We start from the raw sequence: 16,704 nt of genomic DNA, 5'->3' as shown, positions 1-16,704 counted from the left end.
ATTAGAAAATACTACCACTCAAAGAAGATGTATGTTCATTTCTTAGGGCTTTGCATAAAGTCAACAGTAGAGAGCACTTAAAATTGGAGCCTGTATTTTTTTGATTTTCTTTAGACATCTTAGGTCTATGGTACATCTGAAAAATGCTTTTTAACGGCAATTAAAAGTATGTGAGTAGTACATGATAATGAGTCTCCTCCACCCCCAGTCCCTGGTCGTCACTTCCTCTTCACAGATATCATAACATTTAGGTTTGGTCTCTATCTTTCCAGACCTTTCCTATGAGTTTACACACTTACAGTCTTGAGTAAGATTTCAAAAAGAAGGTACCCCAAGAGAGTGAACATTGGCTCAAAAAACAAAAAACAGTGTAAAATAAAGTTATCACGGAGGAATAAAACATCCTATAGTAAAAAGTACCTTTCATAATATGTTCTTAACTTTAAACCTAAATATGACTGTTTTTAGAAAGCTGTGGGGGAGAAAATGCCTGTAGTGCTTATTTTCCCGATAATTGCCTAATTCCTCGTGGAAAGTACTGATCCCGCAACGAACCAGTGAAGAGCAATAGAACGCTCCTGAGAGCTGTCTAGAAGCCCGCTCTGTGCTCTGAAAACATTATTGTTACTTGACATTTCGTCCATAAGAACAAGCCAGTTTCTGGTTCTGGCGCTGTGTGACACAGGCTTTTTGAGTCTCAGTTGGCGTTAATGACTGTGTTGGTGGTGTTCATGTGCCCCTGTGAGGCCTGGAACAATCTCCCGTCGCTTGCCTGCCAGTGCTCCCTTATGCTTCAGTGGGAGTCATTTCTAAACCTAATTTTCTCCTCATGCTGCAATTGTATTACAGAACTTTTAGATAAAAAACATGCCCAGGCTTCAGAAGAATTTAGGGTTACGTCAACTCCCATTGGAGCAAAAGCTTCAGGTACATCTTAGTGAAAATACTCAAATTGAGGGCATATTTAAAGATGTGTCACATGTCATCAAATGGGGAGCAGCCATGGCATAGTGGAAGCTGCTAGGGGCAGACACCTGCTTCCGTGTGGAGAGAACCCTGACACCAGCTTCCCGGGACCTTGGGTGAGCCACCTCATCTTCTTGGAGGTCAGTTACCTCATTTTTAATTCAGGAAAAAATAAACTGACATTTCTTCAGTGTCTGCTATGTCCTAAACATTTCTCAGGGTACTTTCTGCTATTCTTACTACCCATTTTCAAACCTGTTATTGAGTGGAATTCTTTGTTTTATCGCACTGGTATGATACGACCTTTCTGGCTGACAGGTTCGCGGCAGGGATCAAAATCTATATGTGAAGACTTCCACTATCTTCGTTACGCCCAGAAGTTCAGCATCCTTAGAGCACAGATAAGCCTGAGAGGTAGGCGGGGGAGGACGACGAGGAGAACAGTAGCACCCCGGGGCAGGACAGACAGGCACACGTGCACACACGCCGAGACGCTGACTTGGACATAACTGAGTGTGGCCATGTTTTGTCACATACTGGTTGGGATCTCCTTCTCTGGTTTTTAGAAATGAGAGTAGAAATGATAACTTCAAGAAATTAGCTTCTTATTGTAAAAGCAGTGATATCAGCTATATTACCAGTGAATACACTCTCTCCTTCAGGGTATTCTCTGAGAAATTAAATAAATTGGAGAAGACCACTTTTAAAAAGTCTGGAAAATGTTTGCTTCCATTTTCCCATTCTCACCTTAAACGCTGAAACTCTCTCATCCTTTGTGTTGGCACTGCTGCTCCTGCTGCTGCAGGTGTGGGCGCACCATTTGTAATGTGTTGTGCGACTCAGAGCCATGGGGAAGCTGCCATAATTATGGTTGAAGCTCTGGAAGATTATTATGATAGTTTAAACTTTACAATTTGTGTAATAGTTTAAAAGGTTACAGTGGAGCTATAAAACAGACATCTCTGCGTATCTTAAAAGGCAGAGAGACACTCAGAACAGAATAGATTCTTGAGATAGTTTGCTTTCATTATCATGTTTCTGTGGCTCCACCCTTCGGAAAACAGCCTTCAGCACGTTGACAGATCAGCTTGATTTCTGGACGGCTCCTCCGTCACAGCCGTGTGAATGCTATAGAGAGACTAATGGAGTGGGATGGCAAGGCTTTTAGAGAAATCATCCATTTCCTGCTGCTGGCCCGTCAGGACAGTGTAGACTCCATTCTTACCCTTTGTAAAGTTGCCTGAGCTGCATGAATCCCTTGTTCGAACAGTCTTAGGATTCAAGATATGTGTCTCATGAATGCCTTCTGGATCACGCGTGTATCCGTGTGTGAGACAGACGGACAGACAGACATGGACAGTCAGAGAGTAAACTCGCTGCCACATGGCTTTTTGTTCTTTTTCAAGATGATTTCAAAGATGGTGAGTCCTGTTGAGGCCACAAAGAGCTGAATTAGAAAAATGGATTGTTAGTATTTTTCTAAACCTAGCATATAAACTCTGCTCCTCTACTGTGTTAATAAAATCTGTTAAGAATTATAGAAGCTGTATTTGAAACCTTTTCATGGGTGCTATTTTGGTTTAAAATGATTGCTCCACAAATTGACGTTCAAGTGGACCAAGATTAGCAGTATACCACATTTAATCAAAATAAATAAAATCCTTTAACTGGTTGAATTGGGACAGATAGACATGTGGTTACTTAGTAACTGTGTGTCTTGGTGAGTCCATGATTCATTCATTCAATTAGTGACTTTAGTATTAGTCAGAATATAGCAAATCTAGTGAAGAATAATTAATACGAGGAAGTGTTCTGAAACAAAGGATTTCTGGTGTTAACTTTTTTTTTTTTGCATATTTGCTATATCGTGTCCAATATTTTCTTGATTTGTGTGAATTAATTATATGCCTTGGAAATGAACACCTTCAGAAGGGAACTCAATTTAAAAGATAAGTTCTACATACTTAGTATTTTTTATCTCCATTTGGTGGGTCACGTAGTTACAGGTGGCGCGTCTTTAAGAAGCAGCTCCAGTGTCTTAGGACTGTGCTGTACTCATTTTATACCCAGCATCTGGAACTGACTCACCAGCTGGACATCCTCCAATTGTTGCAAGTCTACGGAATTAAATTTTAATTGAAGTTAAGCCACTTAAGTTGCTTAAAGTGTTAACTCCTATAAGGTTCCTCCTTCTCATTCCTTTCTTTCCCTCTCTTTCTAGGTTTAGTTTGTTTCTCTTTATTTCCTTTTCTTCATCTAGAAACAAAATGGGAGAGAACATAAGAATGTTTTTTTCATTTAAATGACTACTATGGAAAAAAAGGGGCTACTTTGATAAGTAATGCTAAAAATAAAACAACACCCCAAACACTGAAGAATATTTATGCTCTTATCTCAAGGCATGAATTCTATGCATTTTGCTTTTTTCTAAATATCACTTAAAGGAAAACATTTGAGTGAGTTTGAATGAATTGTTGAATATTTATTGAAGGCCTTTTATGAAATAAACCAAAGATGTCCTGAAATTTTTAACCATTGCCTGTTGGTTCAGTTTCATTGATCTCACACTGCAGTTCCTGAAATGTTAAGTTTCTCTGAAGCATCTGTAAGATGAGCCTTTGTGGGTCAAACAAAACACCTGAGGCCTTAGAGTGCCAGGTGAGGACCAGACGTTGACTCTTAGATTCTGTGTGGTCGATACAGCTTCTCCATGTCACCTCAGTGCTTAACACCTTGTCCCTGTATTTGAAGTCTACAACTCTCTTTAGAGGCATTAAAGTTTCTTCTCAGAGCTACTTTCCTTGGAGTAAGGACCTAACATGGTTGTCCTTCATCTCAATAGCTCATCCCTTAAATAGTTTTATCACCTTTGTTTTTTAAAAACCTATTTGGCCTTTCAGCAGAAACAAGATGGACTACTCACTAGTCACTAGCGTTAGTGGAAAATTGGTGATCATATGCCTGGTTTCACTTTACTTACCTGCCTCTATGTTAATCAGATTTCTTCTTACCAATTAGTTAATGCTAGGTAACCAGTTTGGAACCATCAGACTCAAATAGAGTTTAAAACTGCCAATTCCATCTCCTGCATAATGCTCTGTTAATTTGAAAGCAAGAAGGATGTTCATTTGCATCCTTTGGTTTGGTTCACTTTCATGTGCATTATTTGATTTGATATGATAGGCAAAGCAGGTTTTATATCCATAGTGCAGATGAGAAAATCCAGACCCAAAGAGGTTGCGATTTACTTAGTCACGTGGCTGGGGAATGGAAGAACCCAGTTTGGGACTTTAACCAGGTCCTTTTTATTCAGTCTCTGGTTCTTTCTTCTCTATCTACTATGCTAACTTTATTCCTCTTCTAATAAATATTTTTGTTTGGAGAGCTTAAAAGCTGTCATAATTAATATAGAAGTAATAGCTGGTTTATTTTGCTGCCCCCCCCCCACATGGGTTATTTTTAAAGCATTAGTCCCTTTCTTCCACTTCACCTGACTCTACCCTAGTCCTGAAAAACTTATTTGTAAAAAACACAGACATATGTTATTACTTTACTCTTAGGTATTTAATATACTGTTTGTTAGTCATAAAAATGTTGATGGATATGTTTTATAACTTTAGAATGAGAAAAATGTTTTCCAGGTGATCACAATTTGTATATAACAAGATTAAAGAACGTTCTTACCCATCGCTGCCATCATTTATGGCAGATGTGTGTGTTCTCTTTCTCTCGTGTATTTTCTGCAGATTTTATTAGCCCTGCTTGCTTTGATGAGATACTCTTCTTTCTTACCTGTGCTGCCTTTTTTTTTTTAACTTTAAAATGTTAAGATTTGAAAATAAATACATAAACCCTAAACTGTTGGTGTTTCTGTATTCTTGATTATGTTCAAGGTCTTCTTGAGTTGAGGAGGAAGTAAGTTATAAGTCGGAACAATTGTGAGTTTGTGAGTGAGAATGTGAGTGGGCGACTTGAAGACGAAAGATGACCCTGGTCTTGGACATGCTGGACTCTTCAGTGATCAAAGAACAGGTGGTCAGGATGCTGAGTGAGAAGGAGGAACCAAAAGAACCAATGAAATGAACAATGGGAAAGGATTCGTTCTAATTTAGAGTCGAGTACTTATCAAATTACTGGAATCTTATAGGCACACCTCACTATTTAAAAAAATGTGGAGCCGGAAGACTTACTCAGGTGTCATATATTCCGATTGTTTTGTGCTCGGCTTTACCTTGTCAGACCAAAGAATGCTTAGTACAAGAATCAGAGTTGAAAATCAAATCAGATATTGACTTTTAAAAGCCCTCTTTTGGAGCCTAGGTTCTTATGAAAGTTGACAGAAAACGTGTCTTAATTTTTCTTTGAGGTGGGGGGGAGATGGGCCCTAGAACTTGGGTAGAGGGAAGGCTCTGAGTTAGAAAACGTGGACTAATCGGATGGTTAAGTAAGAAGCCTTTGTCTCTTTGACTGGAATGGAGTCATAGAAAGATGAGGTACTCTCTAAATCTAAACTGAGAGAGGGGGAGAGGGAGAAAGGGGAAGAGAGAATGAATACGAGTGAGACCGGGGAAATGGATAAGCTGGACCGAGAGTAGATTTTAGGGTGCGCTCTATTTTTAAAGTTCTTTTCAATGAGAAAGTGTTTCACCTTGATACACTTGAGGATATCCTTTATTTTACTCAGATTCTGTGCATTTGTGGTAAGAAGGGAAGGAAGGAAGGAAAGAGTAAAATAGGAGGGGGAACACTTCTTTGAAGCAATACATTATCGTGCTGCATTTTTTAAGTTTTATCCTTTTAATTATGAAAGTTTTCAAACATACACAAGAATAGAATTGACTTCCTCATAACCTCAATTCAATTATCAAGATTTTGCTATTTGCTCTGTCCCTTTTTCTTCTTCTTTTTATTTATTTATTTTTTTCTGAAATGTTTTAAAACAAGTCCTGGGAATCATGTCATTTCACCCCTGCTTCCTTCAGTGTGTGTCTCCAAACACTGTGGACGTTTTCTTACCTACCCACAGTGCCATTAGCACATCCGGTTCCCGGTGTATAATTGGATTTCCCCATCTGGCTCCACAATATCTTTTTATCTTTGGCTGGTTTGGTCAAATCAGGACCACACAAATTCTTCTTGTTGTATTTGGTTATGTCTTTTAAATTTTTCTTCATCTACAACAGTCCCTTCCAACCCCCATTTGTGACTTTTTCCCCCCGGGGCCATTGGCTGGTAGAAGTCAAATCAGTTGAACTGTAGATTTTCCCACATTCTGGATTTGACTGATTGTTTCCTTGTGCTATCGTTTAAGTTTGTCCTCTAACCCCTCCTGTTTCCTGTAAATGAACTTTTTCTTACTCTTAAATTATTGAGGATCTCAAAGAGCTTTCAGTTATGTGGGTTATGTCTATTGATTTTACTGTGCTAGAAATTAAAGCTAAGAAATTAAAAAAATATTCATTTATTAATCCAGTCATTCATTCATTCATTTATTTTTTGCTGAGGAAGATTCGCCCTGAGCTAACGTCTGTGCCAATCTTTCTCTATTTTATATGTGGCTCGCCACCACAGCGTGGCCATCAAAGGGTGGTGTAGGTCCGTGTCCGGGAACTGAACCTGAGCTGCTGAACGGAGCGTGTTGAACTTACCCACTAGGCCGCGGGGCCGGCCTCACTACTTCATTTAATATAATAATCATGAACCCATTATTTGTTATCATCAAAAACATTTAATGAAAGACAACTATATTTTCCAAAACAAAATTAGTGAGAAGAGTGTTGTTGTGTTACATTTTTGCATATCTCTAGTGTCTACCTTATAGAAGACAGATTCTTAGTCTACTTCTGTATACATTACCTTGTGACATCGTACGCCAAGTAGCCTGTGGAAACCTCCACTGCACAGGCATGAGAGAGTGAGAAAGGCAGATGATGTCTTAGTGTTCTGAGAATGATGTTGACCTCTGGGTCCCTAGATCCCACTTTGAGAGACAGCTGCCCGAAGAAGCTTGATTCTAGATTTGGGTTCAACTTTTTTGCTGAGAATACTTTGTGGAGGCGTATGCTCCACATCTCATCATTAGGATACACACCGCGTCTGGTCGTAGTGTTGATTCTAGGATTCATCGGTGGGCTTCGGTGAGCCAGTTTGATACAGTTTTTGATATAGTAGTGCCCACACCTTGCTATTCGTAGTTGTAAGCATACCAGTTTTGGCATCTTTATTAGTGTTCTGTGTGTTTTCAGTTTTTCCTAATTAATAGGAGAAAAATGTCTTCATTGTTTAGTTTGAATTTCTTTGATAATTTTTTTGACATTTTTTTCCCCTGTGTTCACTTATTTTATCTATTGTTTATCAATTTCTTTTGACCCATTCCTATTTGATTTTTTGATGACTTTTTAAATGAATTTGGACAAAATTGTTATCTAATAAGATCTGTGTAATAAAATCTATATATTTGATATCCATATATATCTATAGCTATATATGTATATCTGTATACAGCCTTTCTTATTCGCTATAATATTTTGTCCGTTCTGTGTTGCCTTTTACCTTTGATAGTGCTATCTTTTGTATATTGAAGTAATTTTGATATTAGATAGTCGAATCTGGTGATCTTTTCCTTTGTTGAGTCTAGACTTCTGGGAAATGGAACAGAGGTAGCGTCTGAATTTGGAGTCTTAGAGTTGAAAAGGACTGTAGGAGTCAGCTCCTTTGGTTTAGAAACACACACACACACACACACACACACACACACACACAGGAAGGCCTAGATAAGTTATGGTTTACCCATCTTTCTACGATGAGTTGGTGCCAGAGTTGAAACTAGAGACTGACTTTCTAAGCCGTTTTTCCCCCTCATTCTACCACCGTTTCTAATAAGCACCTTAGTTGAATTTGGAATGAGAATGAAGGACTTTGTCTTTTGGTTAAAATCAAAGACTCCTAATTTTCTTACCATAAATTATGTGCTTTGTGGAGGCTTGCTGCTTATTAGAGTGCTATTGCAGCTTTTATACTTAGTGGAAAAAAAATACTATTTCTTATTCATTTTTTTATATGTTAAAATTTATTTTATTTTATTTTTTGGTGAGGAAGATTGGCCCTGAGCTAACATCCGTGCCATTCCTCCTCCAGTCTGTATGTGGGACGCCAGCACAGCACGGCTTGACAAATGTGTAGGTCTGTGCCCAGGATCCGAACCAGCTGATCCTGGGCTGCCAAAGCGAAATGCATGAACTCAACTACTACGCCACTGGGGTGGCCCCATATGTTAAGATTTAGAACCACTCTGAGAATTTAAAGTATTGTTTCTCAGTGAGAATAAAAAATGATCCAATTTTGACGACTGTTTTGCCTAACAGGAAGCCTGCAGACCTGCAGAACTTGGCTCCCGGGACTCACCCACCATTTATAACTTTCAACAATGAAGTCAAAACGGATGTAAATAAGATTGAAGAATTTCTCGAAGAAGTCTTATGCCCTCCCAAGTGAGTATCAAAGAAAATGTGCGCGGAAGTCTTGCCATCTCTTTAAAGCTTTGTCTTACTGGCCCTTAGGGATCTTTCTCCTGATGGTGCTTGAGTGAAATTCTCACAGTATTAAGTTGGACTGACTAGGGCTTCTTTTCATCCATTATAATAATGCCTCACAGATGTTGGAATTGGCTTCTGGCTGGGCTAATAAGCCATGCGAAGAAAGGCAGGAATCTGATTAAGCTGTGGAGTACATGGTAAAAGTAGGTTTGGGACAGGAAGACTGGTTATTTCAGGGATGTGGGTCCCAAACTGAGAGAGAAGATTCGGGAAAAGAGATGGGCGAAGAAAGAGTCAAACTGAACCCAGCCAGAACGTCTAAGCAGGAGTGCGCTGCATGTGGCCGGGGGGTTTCCCGTCAGGCCATCTTAAAGGTCCTTTCTGAAGCTACCAAGGGAGTTGACATTGTAAACTGTGTCCTGGGATTCAGTCTTTATTGCTATATTTCTCTGAGGTGTTTTAGAGTCCCAGGGTCTGCGGATTAGCCCACATAGTTAACGACTTGAAAGTGTTGAACTATTTCCTATAACGTGCGGTACCGGTGAGGAACGGATCTACTGTAACGGCAGTTACCTAAGTTGCCGATATGCAGTTTTGCATCATGCTATTAATTTTGAAATAGGTTCAAAGTATGATTGGTTTCTTTTAGGCTTTTCCAGTTTCACTGTCCTGAAGTATGCCAGAAGTTAACTTACTAGTTACAGAAGTTTCTTACTAGTTAACTTGACTTTTACCCTCCATATCCAGATAAGTTTCCCGAGAATGGGGTTTTTGGGTCAGAGGATTCTAAAATAATTACTCAGTATTCATTCATTCATTCATTCATTCATTCTGCAAACAGATACTGTGCAACAAAGCCCCGTGGATGCAGTGTTGACTAAGAGAGTTCCTGCCCTCCAGAGGCGCAGTGGCGTGTGTGGAGCTGTGGCGGTGGTGTGGGAAAGGGAGTGGGGTCAGGAGAGGCTTTAGAGAAGAGCTAACACTTGAGTTAAGCTTTCATTAAAAAGGAAGAGTGACGCTCAGCAGTGAAGGAAGGCGTGGCAGGGATTCCAGGCAGAAGGCTGATTTTGAATAAATGATGTTTCTTTTGGGGACCTGAAGGGTGGCTGGAGCTCGGCCTGCGGGAGCGGGGTCTGCAGAGGGAGGGCTGCTGGGAGCATGAGGAACAGGGCCTCTGTCTTTAACCAGCCTGTCTTTTATTGCCTTTTCTTTAGCAATCTTGTGCTAAGCCTAAAATTTCATTTTCTTAGTCCTGTATTCTAAAAATTTATCCTCTGCCTTCCTTCCTGTTCTGAGAGCCTCAAACTTCTTTTCTCTCTCCCTCCAGGAGTCCAGACCTTCCTCCTATCCCCAGCAAAGCTTCTCCAGACCAACATTAATAAACTATATCTTGGCTTTTCCTCCAGACCATGTTTATAATTGATTACCAATAAACCAAAACTGGGATCTTTCCTTTTTTTTTTTTTTTTTTTTTTTTGAGGCAGGTTAGCCCTGAGTTAACGTCTGCTGCCAATCCTCCTCTTTTTGCTGAGGAAGACTGCCCCGTGGGCTGACATCCATGCCCATCTTCCTCTGCTTTCTATTTGGGACACCTACCACAGCATGGCTTGCCGAGCGGTGCCATGTCCTCACCCGGGATCCGAACCAGCAAACCCTGGGCCCCCGAAGCGGAACGTGTGCACTTAACCACCGTGCCACCGGGCTGGCCCCAAAACTGGGATCTTTGTAAAATATAAATTGAAGCTTTATACACATCAATAAGGAAGCATTAGGAACATGCATTCAACTTAGTGGAAATAGCTTTTGAAAGATTGCTGCACCATAGCACCCGCCGGATCCCTTTGTGTTCTTAAAGGTCTGTCAGCTGCAAGGGAGGTTCCATATTTGCCAACTTGTCCTCAGACACTGATGAAAGTGATCGTCCTCGCACGCCACTGTAGAGCGTTGTGTCAATATTAGCTTATGAATAGAGAAACAGTTTGAATGACTTATTCATTCTCTATGAAGAAAACCCTTTTTTGTTTTAAAGCTTTGTCTGAAGTATTGTGAAAACCCTTCCAAGGATAGTTAAGTTTTTGAAATCAGTGTGCTGATAACATACTTGCCATTTTAGTCTAACGGACATTTTTTGTACTCTCTTCTAGCTGCCTTCTACAATGACAAGCAGGAACATCGACAAAAATAAAGAATTTTCATTGTTCCTTGTTATTTTTTTCAGAGGAATAGAGTTTTTTTCAGAGGGAAGAGAGAAAGTAGAGCTAATATAAAAATATTCTGGTTTCTTGGCATCTAATGCTCTGTAACACGTAGCTTTTGAATTGCACCTTGAAAAGAAACATTTTCACTTTGCTTTTTTTCATAGAGAAATTTCAGCCCCATTTTGTTTGGGCGTATTCACAGAGATAGTCTAATCAGAGATAGTTTTTTCTTTCAGTTTAAATAATTTACTTTAAACCTGGAGATCTTTCTGTTATAAAGGGTTTACAGTGTGCTAAATTCTCTCTAGGCGTATTTTCCTTGTTTTTGAAATTTATATTTTGAAAGAGTTTCTAAATAAAGTTCTAGAGTTTCCCTTTACACAGAAGGGAGTGTGTTTGATGTTGCTAACGCCGCTGCTGTTATTAGCTCACGGTCAAGGGCTAATTAGGTGCCACGCACGGCGCACTGTGCATTGTTTGATGGATTACCTCACTTAATCCTCTCAAAGACTTTATGAAGAAACTGAAGATGAGTAATCTCAGTAATTGTCCAGGGTTTCACAGTTAAGGGTGGCAGAGCTGGCACACTTACTTTCAAAGCCGGGTCTGTATGGCTGAAGAAGCCTGTCCCCTCTGTTCTCTTCTGTCCCTCATTTCCTTGCTTTTGGATTTTATGAAAGAAGTAAACTATAAGGCTTTCATTGGGACTGTGCTTCAATGAGAACAAAATTGAAGGGTGGAGAGAAGTCAAAGATAGTTCACTTGCCTGTGATGAGCAGCTGGGCCTAAGGTGCTTGTCAACCTTAGTTCAAGGAATCCTTTCTAAAAAGTAGGTGGGGTTTAACTTCGGGTGAATTTTCATCTGTGTGTCTTGGAACAGCGTGTTTGCGTGGGGACTGCCTTCCCCTTAGTGGCTCTGCAGCCCTGATGTGAGATGCTGGTCACGCAGCACGGTCTCTGTCGTGCAGAGTCGTTCCTGGAGGATGGGTGCGAGGAGGAGGTGTTTCTGGGACCACCAGCTGCGGTCCTCTTCCTTTCCTCCTTTGTTTAGGGCATTTGGGACCATGCTGGCCCACAACCTTGTCCCTCTAGGACACGAAAGCCTTCAAGTCCTTAGCTTGACACTGGTTGCAGCCTTCTCGTTTCCAGACAGGATGAGGAGAAAAGTCAGACCATTGTCCAAGCTGTAGCCTAGAATCTAGCATCTCTAATAACATGTGTTTGGCATTTGATTATACTGAGAACAGAGTGTTTTTATGTGGCACTTCCTGATTTGATCATGACAAATAGTAACACAGGCAGCTGCGCCCTGCAGTTGTGGAGTTAGAGACTAAGGAAAAGCTTATATCCAGGAACTGCTGGTCTGTGTAACTCTAGGTTTTAAAGAAGAAACTTTCTCTTTCTTCTCCTGTGGGGAAAGTATCTATGGATTTTTTTAAGTTCCCCTTGCTTGAATGAGGGAATTACTTTGCCAGTAAATAAATAAGTAAATAAATAAAAAGCTTTTTTCAAAAGAGCTTTGAATTTGGGTTTTTAGCTGAAGCAGGCCTGTATACTTGGCTAACTTTACTGATACAAGGATAGAAGGATGCTGGGTAATGTGGAAGAGAGATCGATAAAGTGTCATTAAGCCTTTTTTTAAAAATGAGAAATAGACAAAACTGCATTTACAAAGATAATTTAATAGGCTCTGTAACCAGCCTTTATACCTATATTCACACAAGAAGCGAGAAAATGTCTGAGATTTTCCAAAAAGGATGGAAATAGTCTTAGCTAGTCTACCATTAATAGTCTGTGATGTAATGCAGAATAAGGGGCTGATCTGGAAGTCTAAATACCCTAGATGCTCATGTCCGTTCTGTTGTTGACACAGAGCCTTTTATTAACTATTTGCCTTTTGTTAAGTGTTAAAAATGAACGCTCAACAATAGTTAAAAATTATTGCTTTATCAAGCTGTTTGCTAAAACTAGTAATGATGAATTATTAAAATCCAGTGTTTGGGGGGGAATGCAGAAAAAGCTGGCAACTGATTTTGGACCTACTGGTTTCCAATTTGATTACTTTTAGAGAGAACCTGGTCTATAATAGAGCAAAAATAAAAACAACGCTGGGTCTGGGGAGAGAAATCTGAGTTTTAGTTTGATGATACTTTTAACTAGTTCAGTGACTTGGGGCCAAGTCTGTCAGCTTTCTGTAATATAATTTCCTTTTAGGCAAAATGAGAGATTGAGGTGAACATCTCTTGTAGCTATAGTATTGTATGCATTAAATTAATGGTACGAATTTAATGGTTTGTTTTGGAGGGGAATAGGGCGTGTTTAATCTGCTTTGGAGAACAGTGTTTTTTAAGAATTCTCACAGCATCTATTTCCACATGAGTAAGGATATGCTGATTGCAAATCTTTCTTCATCCTTACCTGTCCATTAAAATAAGTCACCAGTAAGTATGCTTCTGTGTGCTCATCATTGTATCCCCAGCACCTAGTACAATGCCTGACACATAGTAGACACTTTATAATTAGAATAAATGAATATATGCGTGACTAATGAACATATAAATGATCTGTAGTTCAAGCCTACCTTCCTGTAAGTTATTTTGAGAATTACAAAGTTTACTTCATTAGACAAAGTTGGTACAGCTAAATACTGGTTGGGGAAAGAAGAGATAATTTTGGAAGCTTGGCTAGAGGAAGACACAGATGTAGATTGAAGAGGCACTTGTGTTCCTTGCACTATTTTTTGTTTGGAGTGAGTCAGTGAAGGTACTGTATTACAGGCGGTGAAAACTTTAAACTGGAGGCTGGTTGTTTTTCTAGTCAAGGGATATCCAGGGATGTGGAACCTCAGATTAACTGTTTCAGTTCAGGCAGAAAGAGAGAGAGAGAGACAGAGAGGGTAAAGTTTTCTATAGTTAAGAGGAAAAAATATATACATATACATTATATTTATAAACTCAAGTGAAATTCATTTACTATAATTGTTCACTGAAAAACTTATGTAAATAATTTCATTTATAAGAGAAATCTTTAAGCTTAAAAATTGAGAGATATTAAAAAGAGATAACTTGAGCATACAGGTGTGCAATCGATGTTCTATATTCTCCTTAGCAATATAGTACTGTGTCCAATTTAGAAAATAGATCTCTTGAATTTGAAATAATGTAAAAAATATGAATATAAAAACTAACCTGAAACTACAGCTTGCAACTGAACTGTTTCTTTCTAAAAATACCTCTTTCATTTTTAAGATTTTATTTTTTTTCTTTTTTCTCCCCAAAGCCCCCCGGTACATAGTTGTATAGTCTTCATTGTGGGTCCTTCTAATTGTGGCATGTGGGACGCTGCCTCAGCGTGGCTTGATGAGGAGTGCTGTGTCCGCGCCCAGGATTCGAACCAACAAAACACTGGGCTGCCTGCAGCGGAGCGCGCAAACTTAACCACTCAGCCACGGGGCCAGCCCCTCCTCTTTCATTTTTAATTTAAAGAAAAATGGCAGGACAGCATCATAAAATGTATGAATAAATCTAAATAACTAGTTCAGTGTAAGGTTTTTCCCAAAGTCTTAAGGTCCCCGAGTCCACTGTCCGCTGACATTTTGCAGGGCCTTTAAGCTGAGGCTTCTTCCTTCAATGGTGCTGAGAGTCTGAACTCCCAGGCCTGGCCCCCTGGAGTGGATGCAGGCTCTGCTGAGGGAGGAGTAAAGAGTTGAGCTTTTTCACATGTATTTTCCAGTTTGAGAAGAAATACACACTGAGTGTGTGTATTTGAAATTTAAATATATAAAACGCATATTTGTGTGGTTTCTTTTTTTTAAAAGCTGTTGTGTCATGAATGTCTCTTCTCAAAGTAGAAAAACTGTAACAACACAACAAAGCACTTTTTAGCCCAATTTGTGGCATTTTGTTTTTCCGTTGCTCAGTCCCACCCTTAATATTTAAGGGAGGGGGGCCTGGCCCCGTGGCACAGCAGTTAAGTTCGCACGTTCCGCATCTCCGTGGCCTGGGGTTCGCCGGTTCAGATCCCGGGTGTGGACATGGCACCGCTTGGCACGCCATGCTGTGGCAGGCGTCCCACATTTAAAGTGGAGGGGGATGGGCACGGATGTTAGCTCAGGGCCAGGCTTCCTCAGCAAAAAGAGGAGGACTGGCAGTAGTTATAGTTAGCTCAGGGCTAATCTTCCTTGAAAACAAAGAGAATAGTTAAGGGAGGTGTTGAAAATCCTGTGTGTCGGATTGAAGTGAGTGACCTGCCTCCTGCTGTCTTTGTCCTGCACCTACCGTGGACGACCAGCCTGGCCTCCTTTCCTCCTGTCAGGGCTGCTTCAGTGCATGGCATACCAGGGGTCTGGTTGGCATTCCTGTTTGAAAAAGCTCTGCAGTTGAAATGTGACTGGTGCAAGTGAGGAAGTGAATTTTGACTTTATTTCATTGTGATTAAATTCGTATTCAAATAGCCACATGTCACTCGTGGCAACCGTTTTGGGCAGTTCAGATACAGAATATTTCCACCATCACAGAAGGTTCTCTCGGACAGCGCTGCCCTAGGCCTCTCTTTTTAAGACGCCCATTGGTTTGGCACAAGTCTGCAAACAAGTAGGCCGTTTCCCCACATTCTAATCTATAAAATGGCGGTGGAGTGCGGATGCCTTCGGTTGCCAAGAATATGAATATGTGAACAAAAGCACAGCAGAGCTTTGTTTCCTAAGGAAAAAACACATCTTAAAAATATCCTAGAGGGGCTGGCCCCGTGGCCGAGTGGTTAAGTTCGCGCACTCCGCAGCAGGCGGCCCAGTGTTTCGTTAGTTCGAATCCTGGGCGCGGACATGGCACTGCTCATCAGACCACGCTGAGGCAGCGTCCCACATGCCACAACTAGAAGAACCCACAACGAAGAATACACAACTATGTACCGGGGGGCTTTGGGGAGAAAAAGGAAAAAATAAAATCTTTAAAAAAAAAAAAAAAATATCCTAGAAAACAGATGATGGCATTGCTTAGAGTAATAACTGTTAAAAGATGTCTAGTAACTGCTAGCACAATGGTTTCTTGATTGAGAGAACTTATGCTAATGTATTTCTGGAGGATACGTAATCCATTATCACTTTTTCCATTTAGGTACTTAAAACTTTCACCAAAACACCCAGAATCAAATACTGCTGGAATGGACATCTTTGCCAAATTCTCTGCATATATCAAGAATTCAAGGCCAGAGGCTAATGAAGGTAAAAAAAACAAACGTTTAAATTACCTTTGCAAAGAACAAATGAACAGAAAACAAAACCAAAAAACCCTATTAGGACAGTGATTTATAAATGAAGATTTTGGAGTCCGTAAGTATTAAAAACTGGCTTTCGCAGTTGATCAGAGATTTGATGATCAGTCAGGGTTAGTCCTTAATTTGCCATTTTTCCGTGTTTCTAGCTCGTGGAACAGTGCCTAGCATATATAGGGTGTGTGATAAAATGTTTATCAAATGAATTTGTTCTTGTTTTCTTAGAAGTTACTGCGAAGGGAGCTAGGCAAAGAATTAACGGCGCATCAAAAACAGTGGATTGGCTGGTCGTGGTGGTTTGGAGTAGACTGCTGTAGCTTAATTTAACCTATCAGGAAGTCTTTTGTTTATTGTTGGGTGCCAGCAGCCTAAAATCAGCCCGGGTGGATTGTGTGCTGCTTATCCTTAAAGAGCAATCTTTGGAGTTGCTCTTGGAGCGCCGTTAGACACCTCCAAATCTCTCTGTATCCTAAAACTAGGATTTTAGTTACAAGTCACATTTTCATGGTGAAAATAGTTTAGGAAGTACAGACGCAGTTTCCTTCTTTTATTTATTAAAGGGCACTGTCTTGTTACTTCATTTACCAAACTCAGGTACAGTGAAGGGAAGCCTCTTCGAAAGAGATCCTATTTAAGGAAGCTTGTCTTAGCTGCGCCGTTCAGTAATTTCCGTTTTTCTTGTCTTTGGGATGTTAAGCTTTGTTCTCTCTGGGGAAAACTGTATAGTGAAAGCA

The 16,704-nt window shown here is 40.1% G+C and overlaps 1 protein-coding gene across 1 annotated transcript in view; it reads left to right on the top strand.

Moving 5' to 3' along the window:
- Positions 1–16,704, top strand: part of CLIC4 (chloride intracellular channel 4) — a 65,054-nt gene that overhangs the window by 36,070 nt on the left and 12,280 nt on the right. The window contains exons 3-4 of the mRNA XM_023635480.2: positions 8,331–8,456; positions 15,814–15,920. Coding sequence (XP_023491248.1) covers positions 8,331–8,456; positions 15,814–15,920 — 233 coding nt within the window. The remainder of the gene's footprint in view (positions 1–8,330; positions 8,457–15,813; positions 15,921–16,704) is intronic.

Source organism: Equus caballus, chromosome 2, assembly GCF_041296265.1.
Source record: "Equus caballus isolate H_3958 breed thoroughbred chromosome 2, TB-T2T, whole genome shotgun sequence".
In the NCBI taxonomy this organism is placed as follows: domain Eukaryota; kingdom Metazoa; phylum Chordata; class Mammalia; order Perissodactyla; family Equidae; genus Equus; species Equus caballus.
Note: the sequence above shows the minus strand (reverse complement) of the source record. Positions and strands in the feature narration are given on the sequence as shown.